Source organism: Micromys minutus (genome assembly GCF_963924665.1).
Source record: "Micromys minutus genome assembly, chromosome: 6".
Lineage (NCBI taxonomy): Eukaryota > Metazoa > Chordata > Mammalia > Rodentia > Muridae > Micromys > Micromys minutus.
Genome location: NC_137975.1, coordinates 22,595,233 through 22,606,765, shown reverse-complemented (window position 1 = coordinate 22,606,765; position 11,533 = coordinate 22,595,233). Strand labels below are relative to the sequence as shown.

The window sequence follows — 11,533 nt, the reverse complement described above, 5'->3', positions numbered from 1 at the left end:
GTTGCTTTTCTAATAAAAACCAACATTTTTCATACAATATATTCTGATCATCATTTTACTTCCTCTTCTCCCAGATTATCTACCTCCCCACCTCTCTGGCTCTGAGCCTTCTTTCTCTTTAGAAAATAAAGAGGCCAAAAGAAAAAGAAAAATCAGAGTTGAAAAGAGAAAAAAAGAAAAAGCACAACACACACGCAAACACACACACACACACACACACACACACACACACACACACACACTACAAACCCCACAAAATCTACAATATCAGAAAACATAATACACAAGCAAAATACTAGTAAGAGTAAAACAAAAGAAACCCAAAACCATGTGACTAAAAAAAAATAAATGAAAGAATGAAAGGAAGGAAGGAAGGAAGGAAGGAAGGAAGGAAGGAAGGAAGAAAGAAAGAAAGGAAGAAAAAAAGGACATCAACTGTTGGGCATGAGACCTGCCCTTAAATGTGGCTTATATGCGCAGTGAGTCTTTCCTGAAAAATACTAACTTTTCCTTCGCAAGGGATTGTCAGTTGGAAACAACTTCTTGGTTAGAAGAAATCATTTCTACTTCCCTGTCTCAACTCTGGAATCCTGTTTGCCTTGAACTGGTGCAGGCCCTGTGCATACTGCCATAGTTTCTGTTGACTTAATTCACATGTACATTGGTCCTCCTGTGTCTAGAAGACAGTTTCCATGGTAACATCCATCCTTTGTGGCTCTTACATATGCCTGTCTTCTATTCTGTATAGTTCCCTGGGTGGGGAGGAGGCTTGATGAAGACATCTTGTTTAGGACTGTCTCAAGGTCTCTCTGTATCAGTTAGCATGTGTTTTAAGAGGAGGCTTCTCTAGTGAGACACTGATCAAGTGTACGCATGTTATGCACAATGATAAATTTCAAAAAGACAGCTTCATTGAAGTGCTTGATATACCTCCACATGTTCAACCTTCATTTCCAGCTCTTGCTTTCTTCTCTGACCTCCCACTGCTCCCCTTCCTTTGCCTAAGTAGTTTCCCTTTCAGTTTTGTATTATCTGCATAATCTCCATAATTGCATATCAAGTGTAGGAGCCACATGAGAGAGAAAGTGGGTAGTGTTTGTCTTAACAACTGGAGGATCTCCAGTTCCATCTATTTCTAGGAAAGGTCATAATTCTGTTTTTCTTTGAGGCCTAATAAAACTTCACTATTCACATATAGCGCATTTTCTTCCCATAACTCAGTAATTGTGAGTAGGGCCGCAAGAAACATGTGCAAGCAGTCTGTGATGTGCTAGACAAGGGAGCTATGCAGGGAGACAGATAATTCTGCTCCATTCGTTGGGGTGCCTACATGGGACTAAGTTGCAAGTCTGCTACATACATGGTAGGGACCTCTGCATGCTCCTTGGTTGGAGGCTCAGTCTCTGACAGCTCCCAGAGTTCCAGGTTAGTTGATTCTATTGGTCTTCCTGTGGAGTTCCCATCTCCTTTGTACTCTTTAATCCTTTCTCCAGTTCTTCCATAAGAGTTCCTGACCTCTTTCCACTGTTTAGATGTGGGTAACCATGTCTGTTTTAGTCAGCTGCTGGGTAGAGAATCTCAGAGAACGGTTACACTAGGATCCTGTCTACAACCATAACAGAATATCATTAATAACATCAGGGATCGGTGCTTGCCCATAGGATAGGTTTCAAGTTGAGCTGGTTATTGGTTGGTCATTCCTTCAGTCTCTGCTCCAACTTTGTCCCTGTATTTCATTTAGACAGGACACATTTTGGGTTGAAAGTTTTGTAGGTGGGTTCGTGCACTGACTGGTTTTGTGTGTCAACTTGACACAAGCTGGGGTTATCACATAGAAAGGAGCTTCCCTTGAGGCAATGCCTCTGTGAGATTCAGCTGTAAGGCATTTTCTCAATTAGTGATCAAGTGGGGGAGGACCCATTATGGGTGGTGTCATCCCTGGGCTGGTAGTTCTGGGTTCTGGAAGAAAGCAGTCTGAAACCACCAAACCTAAGCACTATTGCTGATGCCAAGAAGTGCTTACTGGCAGGAGCCAGATATGGATGCCTCTTCAGAGGCTCTACCAGAGTCATACAGATACAGTTGAGGATGCTTGCAGCTAACCATTGGACTGAACATGGGAACCCCGATGAAGGCGCTAGAGAAAGGACTGAAGGAGCTGAAACTGTTTGCAACCCCATGGCAAGAACATTATCAACCAACCAAACCCTCCAGAACTTCCAGGGACTAAAACACCAACCAATGAGCACACATGGAGAGACCCATGGCTCCAGTTGCATATTTAAGAGAGGATAGCATTGTCTAGCATCAATCGGAGGAGAGGCCCTTGGTCCAGTGAAAGTGCACTTTCCCAGTGTAGGGGAATGCCAAGGTGCTGAGGTGGAAAGAGTGGTTGGGAGAGGGAGCACCTTCATGGAAACAAGTGAAGGGTGAGGGGAAAATGGAGTGGGGAGAAAGGGGATAACATTTGAAATATAAATACAGAGAATATCCAATAAAAATTAAAAAAAAAAAACCCAAAAGACCAAAAAAGCCGGCTGAACAAGCCAGGGGAAGCAATCCAATAAGCACCATCCCTCCATGGCTTCTACATCAGCTCCTGCTTCCAAGTTCCTGCTCTGTGTGAGTTCCTGTCCTGACTTCCTTTGGTGATGAGCAGAAATGTGGAAGTGTAAGCTGAATAAACCCTTTCCTCTTCAACTTGTTTCTTGGTCAGGATGTTTTGTGCAGGAATAGAAACCCTAAGACAAGATAAGATGTTCTTATCCCTTCACTGGGGGTCCTGCTTGGCTGCAGGAGGTAGCCTCTTCAGATTCCATGTTCCCACTCTTACACATTTTGGCTAAGGTCACCTGCATTGACTCCTGGGAACCTCCCCCACCTCAGGTCTCTGGGACTTCCTAAAGATTTCCCCACATCCTCTGGCAGCTGCAGACTTTCATTCATTCTCCTGGCCCTCTCCAGTCTCTCTCCACACTTGTTCCCTTATTTCCCTCCCCTCTCCCACACAGATCCCTCCCTCCATCTGCCTCCTATGACTAGTTTGTTCTCTCTAAGTGTAATTCAAACATCTTCGCTTCGTCCTTCCTTCTTGTTTAATTTCTTTGGGTCTGTGGGGTTTATCATGGGGTATTCTGTATTTTCTGGCTAATGTCTACTTAACAGTGAGTACATACCATGCATGCCATTTGGGGTCTAGGTTACCTCTCTCAGGATAATGTTTTCTTGTTCCATTTTTTGCCTGCAAAATTTATGACGCCTTTCTTTTAATAGCTGAGTATTGTTACACTGTGTAAATAAACCACATTTTTGTATCCATTTGCCTGTTAAATTCATTTGGTTTATATTATCTGTTAGTTCCATTGTTTCTCTGTTTAATTGCTGTTTCAGTGAGCTGTCCATTGGTAAGAGTAGGGTATTGAAGTCTCCCACCATTATTGTATGTGGTTCAGTATGTGATTTCAGTTTTAGTAAAGTATCTTTTATGAACGCAGATGCTTTTGTGTTTGGGGCATAGATGTTCCAAATTGAGATATAATCTTGGTGGAGATTTCCTTTGATGAGTATAAAGTGGCCTTTCCTCATCTCTTTTGATAACTTTTGGTTGAATGTCTACTATATTAGAGATTACAACGACTACTTCAGCTTGTTTTTTTTGGGGGGGGCAGTCTGTTTGCTTGTAAAACCTTTCTATCCAGCCCTTTATTCTTCAGTAGTATTTATTTTTTTGCTGATGTTTGTTTCTGGTTTGGAACAGAATGATGGATCCTGTTTACATATCCAGTCTGTTAGCCTGTGTCTTTTTATTTGTGTGTTGACTCCATTGATGTTTAGAGATATTAGTGACCAATGTTTGTTAGTTCCTGGTATTTTAATGTTGGCAGTGTTAGTGTGTGTGTGTGTGTGTGTGTGTGTGTGTGTGTGTGTGTGTGTGTGTGTAATTCTCTTCTTTTTGTTTTGCTGTGATATGTGATATAACTAATTTCTTGTATTTTCTTGAGTGTAGTTACACTTAAAGAAAAATTCTTTAATCTTTTTTTTTTTTACAGTCCAGACTTTATCCCCAACCTGGTCCACATCCTACCAACCCCCCAGGCTCTAAGAGGATAACCCCACCTCTTCCCCTACTTCACCAGACTTCCCCACTCTCTGGGGCTCTAAATTTCTGAAAGGTTAGGTGCATCTTCTCTGACTAAGTCCAGACCCAGCAGTCCTTGGCTGTATATGTACTGGGGCCTCATATCAGCTAGTGTATGCTCCCCGGTTGGTGGTTCAATGTCTGAAAGATCATGAGTGGTGCAGGTTAATTGAGACTGCTAATTTTCCTATGTGGTCAACCTCCTCCTCAGCTCCTTCCAGCTTTCCCCCAATTCAACCGCAGGGATCACCAGCTTCTGTCCATTAGTTGGGTATATGTATTTGCATCTAACTCTTTCAGATGCTTGTTGGGCCTTTTGGAGGGCAGTCACAATAGGCACTATTTGTAAGGACACCATCTCATCAGCAATAGTGTCAGGCCTTGAGGCCTCCCCCTAAGCTAGATCTCGATTTCTGTCTGTCACTGGACCTTCTTTTCCTCAGTCTTTTCTCCAGTTTTGTTCCTATAGTTCTTTCAGACACGAACGATTCTGGGTCAGAGTTTTTGACTGTGGAATGGCAACCCCATCCCTCCCTTGATGCCCTGTTTATCTACTGGAGTTATCTACTCTCCAAGTTCCCTCTCCCCACAGTAGGGTGGAGTCCTGAGAGTCTCACACCTCCTAGATCTCTGGTACATTCTAGAGCTCCCCCCCCACCTCCCGAGGTTGCCTGCTTCAATTCTTTCTGCTGGTCCTCTGGGCTTCTTTCCTGTTTCCTCACCCCAATACCTGATCATGTTCCCCTCTTCCCTTTTGTCACCATTTCCTTACACTCTTTATATTGGAGTTTTCCTTCAATTATTCTTTGTAGGTCCAGATTAGTAGAAAGATATTGTTTAAATTTGTTTTTTTTTCATGGAATATCTTGGTTTCTCCATCTACAGTGATTCAAGGTTTTGCTGGGTATAGTAGTTTAGGATGACATCTGTGGTTCCTTAGGGTCTGCAAGACATTTATATAGATCCTTCTGGCTTTTAGAGTCTCTGTTGAGAAATCAGTGTGATTTGGTGTCTTCCTTTATATGTTACTTGGCCTTTTTGCCAGTCAGCTTTTAATATTCTTTCTTTGCTCTGTATATTTAGTGTTTTGATTATTATGAGGCTGAAGGGTTTTTTTTTCTAGTTCAATCATTTTGGTATTCTGTAAGCTTTTTGTTTGTATATAAGTATCTTTCTTTAGGTTAGGGAAGTTTTCCTCTATGATTTTATTGAAGATGTTTTTTGGCCCTTTGAACTGGGAATCTTCACTCTTTTCTATTTCTATTATGGTTAGGTTTGTTCTTTACATAGTGTTCCAGATTCCTTGGATGTTTTTCATTAGGAACTTTTCACATGTGACATTTTCCTTGACCAATGTATCAATTTCTTCCATGGTATCTTCTATTCCTGAGACTCTCTTCCATCTCTTATATTCTGTTGGTGATGCTTATGTCTCTAGTTCCTGTTCTCTTTCTCAGGTTTTCCATCTCCAGGGTTGCCTCCATCTGTGCTTTCTTTCTTGATTCTTTTTCCAGTTTTGAGTCTTGGACTGTTTGATTCATTTCCTTTGCATGTTTGATTGTACTTTCCTGTATCTCTTTAAGAAATTTATTTGTTTCTTTTTAAGGACTTCTGCCTGTTTGTTTTTACCTGTATTTCTTTAAGAGAAGCATTTATATCCTTCTTAAAGGCCTCTCTCATCTTCATGAGATGAGATTTCAAGTCCCAGTCTTGCTCTTCAGATATGTGAAGATATCCAGAGCTTGCTATTGTGGGAGAGCTGGGTTCTAATGCTGCCATGTTGTAGTGGCTTCTGTTGGTTAGGTTCTTGTGTTTGCCTTTTGCCATCTCATTGTCTCTGATGTTGGCTGACCTGGGTGTCCTGCATTGGAGCAGGCCTCCTGGGAGACAAGTAGAGCTATGAGGTGGGCATGGGGAGCCAGTCTGTGACTGCAGGTGTAGGTTCAAACTGGAAGGACATTAGAACTCCTACAGGGAGAAGCAGAGCTCATGACTACTGGGCTTTCTAGGGTGTCAGCAGGTTAGGGGATTGGGGCAGAAGAGGATCTCATGCGTATGCCTCTCAGGTTATAGCAGAACTACTGGTAGGCAGGCAGAGTTGCAAAGTGGAACTACCCTGATATTTCTTCATGGTTCATTATATAGGCATCTGTTTGTAAGAATTGTATTGAGTCATTACTGACATTATACGAGGCTGAGCTGTGCCTATATATCGGGTAGTTTTGTTTTATTAACCTGGGTGTATTGATGCTCACTGCTTCTATGTTTTAAATAAGCCTCTGTGTTACCCATCCCTCCTCTCTCTTTGATACTACCATCTTCTGAAATCACATGCCGTCTTAGAAAGTCACAATAATCATGTCACTCAAAACCAACACAAAGGTGGCTCTCTCCATCCCCTGGGGACAAACTTCTAACATCCAATCAAACTTACTTCAAATATGTCTCTAACTGATCATCTTCCTATTAAAATTCAGACCTTCTAAACTAATCTAAGTCACGACTATGGATGATTCTTATTTCTCACTGTTAATGTTATGTCTATGCTTGATTTTCATTTTTAATATAAATTACTCTTTATCTATCACTTTGGAATTACTACATAAGAAACCCCTTCTGGAAAGCCCACTCCTATGTCTCCATATAGAATTAAGTCTTTGAGTAAATTCCTGGCATATGTTATGCCAAAAGAAGCTATCATATGTTGTAAACATTTGATTTTCATATATTTTCTTATATACTTAACTATAATCCATTTGAAGATAGTTTGTATGCTTTTTGTTTGTTTTAGGGGTTGTGTGTGTGTGTGTTTGTGTGTGTGTGTGTGTGTGTGTGTGTGTGTGTGTGATATGCACATACATGCTTGATGACAAGCACAAGGCCAATGACTATCAAGTTTTCCTGGCAGAAACATTGGAAAAGCATCAGATCACGTACTCTCCAAGAGATTCAGATACACTCACCAAGAGCTCAGTCCTCCACAGAAAAGGGATAATGACAGCCTGGTCCTTCCTTGAGCTGTGGAAAACCTCTCATTCAACTCTGTTCCAAATGACCCTGGCCACTGCTCTGATGGCCCCTGTTCTGGGTAAGTCATTGGGGGAAGACAAGCCAAATGTCACCATATCACGGGTCTGCCACATGCATGCTTTAGGCAATGTCCAGTGGACATCCATTTTTACATTATAAAATGTATTAGATAGCTTGAGATTTAGGAAAATTTGCTATACTTCTGACTAAAGGTGGTTTTGTAGATGCTTTTGATATCCTTTTAGAATATCCTCTGCAGGAATTTGTAAATAGTCTAAATTCAAAGCACCTCTGACCAGGAATAAAGGTGTGTTATCTGTCTGACTATGAAAACTTCCTGTTGTTTAAATGATTATGTGGAATAGATACAGATAGTTCCACTGGGTCATATGGAAAGTATTTAGTTCTTTATTTAATTTTTACTAGGGAAGTAGGATTAAGATTTTTTTTTCTCCAAAAAAAAGTTCAGTGTAGTACCAACAATGTGATAATTTTGAAAGCTCTTTTAAAACAGACAATGTATACAAATTTCAAAAGCACCAAGTAAACATAAATGAAACGCTTCCTTTCCATCCTGTCTTCTGAGACAGCTAATATTGCATAATAAAATGTGTTTTTTAAAAGGCAAAAAATATTAGTTGGCATGACATATGACTATATTTCAAGTAGGCAGATGTGATCAATGATAAAATAATGAAATTGACATATAGGGAAGGGTAGGTGAAATTTCCATTCCACTGTTATTATTATTATTATTATTATTATTATTATTATTATTATTATTATTATTATTATCATTATTATTGCCAAGACGTGTAAGATGATATCTTTATGCAGGAAGGCAGGTACAAGATAAAATGTGGCCTGTCATTGGACGAGAAGAAAGGATGGGTGGAAATAAAGTTTTAGAAAGAGAAGGAGGAGCCAGAGCAAGAGGAGGGAGCTGAGAGACCATGGAGGCAGATGTGGATATTTCTCTCTGTATATCTCTGCATAGATACAGGTTTTTTGAATATTTTATAAGGAATAGGTGTATACAGGATGATTTGTGTTGTCTAGATGAGAAAATAATATCATATCAGTTGGATCATAGTGTGGCGTTTTCCTTCATGTGGCGACCTAATTGAGTTCAAGCGAAGGTGTAATGGCGGGGCACACCAAACCCGCCACGAAATTGGGATGCAAGGGCCTAGTGTAGGAACAACCTGCCAAGGGAATTGTGACTGGGAGCAGCGTGGTAAGGTGCTACGCTGGAACAGCTCAAGGACTGCCTGGGTCAGAGAGTACTTGGGGAACAGTGTGGAGCCGCTGAGATAAACTGTTAGTTCCATATTGCCCTACGGTGATGGGACTAGTGCTGGAGCGACTGCCTGGGTCAGGGAGAGTGGGTGGGGGTAAAGGAATGGGGGAGCATGAGCGGGAACTGGTTGCAACCCATTTTTATTTTTTACTGCAACAAGGACACATACATTAACGACCATCTAAGAAGCAAGCTCCTTGCTCAGTGAAGCTTACTGCTCAAATTTTGAGATTTCTTTCCCTCAAGGTACAGCCTGTGGTGTTTCTTGTAATTTGCTATCCAGGTGATTGTGGACCTCTGCCCAGTTTTCCATTTGCTTCTCCAATCAACCAGTTATATGAGACAACCTTTTCAACTGGAACTGTTGTGAAATATACCTGCCATCATGGCTTCAAGAGAGTCAATTCAAGCCATATTATATGTGATGAGAACGGCTCATGGGTATATACTGCTTTTTGTGCCAGTGAGTATCAGCATATATTCTCCCCTGTAATCTTCCTTCTCAGAGAGTTCTCATAGAGATGTAATAAGTTACTCAAGTCTAAAGAAAACGTTTGAATAATTTTGTGTTAAAATTTATATTTCCTGGGGCTAGAGAGATGGTTCAGTAGTTAAAAGGAGCAGAGCTGAATCCCAGGACCAGTACACATGTTCAATTAATGCTTGTAACTCTAGCTCCTGGGACATTGACGTCTTCCCTCAGCTTCCTCATGCATTGTTGTGTACACCATGCATACACATGCATGCGGGCACACACACACACACACACACACACACACACACATACACACACACACAGAGAAAATTTTAAAACAAGTATTTCAAAAGAGTAACATTAACTATAGTATTTGAGAAAAGACAGCAATGTACCATAATCTAATTTTGTAACAAATTATGTAGGATTTAAAATTTATTTATTTTTTTCTTCTGTCTGTGACCGAAGGTAAACATTTTTAAGAGTATATATTCATGTATAAGATTTACCAGTATGTTAGGATCCATATTATATTAGTGGTTTAATTAACTAAATGACACTGAGTACAGACTTTTTTTTTCTTTTTAAAGTATTTCACAAAAATTGGTAATGCATTTATTTTTTTTTCTCAAAATAGCAATTCAGTGAGTCTGGAAAAAAAAAACAAGAATTTGAATATACCAACAGAGCTATCTGGAAGCAGGAGTTGTAGTTAACTAAGTGGCCTTTTACATTTATTTTATTCTTCATATTTTGTACAGAGATACACAATATCTTAGTCACAGCCACCCAGTCCCTCCCTCAACGTCTTTCCTCCTCCCACAGCTTTCTCTTGATTTCACGTCATCTGCTCATTTTCTGTAACCCACGGAGACCAGCTGCCTGTGTGTGTATGTGCTTGGGGCATGAGAACTTACCAGTGGACACCACCAAAAATGACTTTCCCTTTCTCAGTAGCCACCAACTGCCTCAGCTAAGAGGGAGAATAAAGAGCTCCTTTCCAACTCCATACTGTAATTTGAAATTGTCTTAATCTCATGAAAGTTGCCATAACTGTAATGACCCCATGTGTGCAACATCTGTCATGTCCAGAGGACAGAAGTTTGCAGCCCTCACCCCCGTCCTCCAGTTCTGACATTCTTTCTGCCCTTTCTTTGCTGATGTTTCTTAAGCCCTGATGGGTCTGGGTCTGGGTTGATATCAATGATCCGTCCATCACTGAGCACCCACACTCACTGTTCTCAGCACTTTGAACAGTTATGGGTCTCTTGACTGACCACTATCCTCTGCATTAAGTAGCTCTTATGACCAAATTCTGGAATAGCTCGGGTTTATAGGTATAAACAGGAGGGCCTATGCCTCCATAGCCATAGACATTTGATGAGGTTTGGAGTACTGGGAATGAATTCTCCTCTGGGAAAGAGGTCCCAGACCCACTTTATCCAGATCACTCTGTAGAAACCATGCTATTATTGTACCAGTGACCAAGCCTTGCCTCACAGGTCAGTACTGCAGCATGCAGAACCCAGCGCTGGGTAAGACCACTGATCTCTTTTCTCTCCCAGCAGCCTGTATAGCACATCTGGCCCCATGAAAGCTAGCCAGCAGCAAGTTTGCTTGTTTGCTTGAGATTGATTTGGTTGATATCCTGTAGCCATTGTATGTGGTGTCTTTAGCAATAAGTTCCTAACCACTATGGTTATGGGCAACCAAGAGCAATGGTAACAGCCTTTTTTTGTTTTGGGTGGCTCTGACCAACAACTCTCTGAGCTTGGAACTGAGATGTTGACTTAATAACCCGCATGTTCTGGGAGCAGCATTGTCCATCCATTTGGAGTAATTCTGTTTGCGTGACTTTAAAAATCACATTCGCTTACAAACTAGTGGGATGCTTTATGGGTTCTCCATGCACCCGTAGCTATGGTTAGCCCATTCCTTATTCCTTCTTTCCCTACCTGCTTGTCACCATCCCTACTTAAACCTTTAGCTCCCAGCATACCCATTCTTGCTTATCATATGTATTAATTTCCCTTTGATTATATTTTTACTTGGGTTGAAGATCATAGATTCCCCTTCTTCATGGACACGTCACTTGGTTAAACCCCTCCCCTGTTCCTATCACTCATTCGGTACTTGATCCTTTCTGTTCCTATTATTCCCCCTTTCCTTCAGCACCTATGACTACCACCCTTCCCCCTATGGCCTGTGTCTAGTTTCCTGGCTTCCACATGTACTTCAGACTAAACAGACATGGTAGAAGATTTTAAGCTAGCACCTACATCTGAAAGAAAATATGCATTGCTTGTCTTTGGGAGGCCCAAATGTTTCCCAGTTCCATCCATTGGACCATGAATGTCATGGTTTCATTTCTCCTACAGCTGAATATTTGTTGGTGTATATGTACCACACTTCCATATCTTCTCACCAGTTAATGGGTATCTAGGTTGATTCTGTTTCTTTGCTACTGTGAATAGAGCGGCAGTGAGTGTTCGTTTGTGTAGTTAGACAGAAAATGCCTTGGATATATGCCTAGGAGTGGTATGGCTGAGTCATTTGGTCATCCTACTTCCAGTTCTTTGAGAAAATCCAA

The 11,533-nt window shown here is 41.0% G+C and overlaps 1 protein-coding gene across 1 annotated transcript in view; it reads left to right on the top strand.

The window, feature by feature from the left end:
* Positions 1-7,078: 7,078 nt before the first annotated feature.
* LOC308421722 (zona pellucida sperm-binding protein 3 receptor-like) overlaps positions 7,079-11,533 on the top strand; it is a gene marked incomplete at its 3' end in the record, with an annotated part of 32,194 nt that continues 27,739 nt past the window's right edge. The window contains 2 exon segments of the mRNA XM_080918142.1: positions 7,079-7,226; positions 8,752-8,931. Of these exon segments, the coding sequence (XP_080774268.1) occupies positions 7,133-7,226; positions 8,752-8,931 (274 nt within the window). The 5' untranslated portion in view covers positions 7,079-7,132.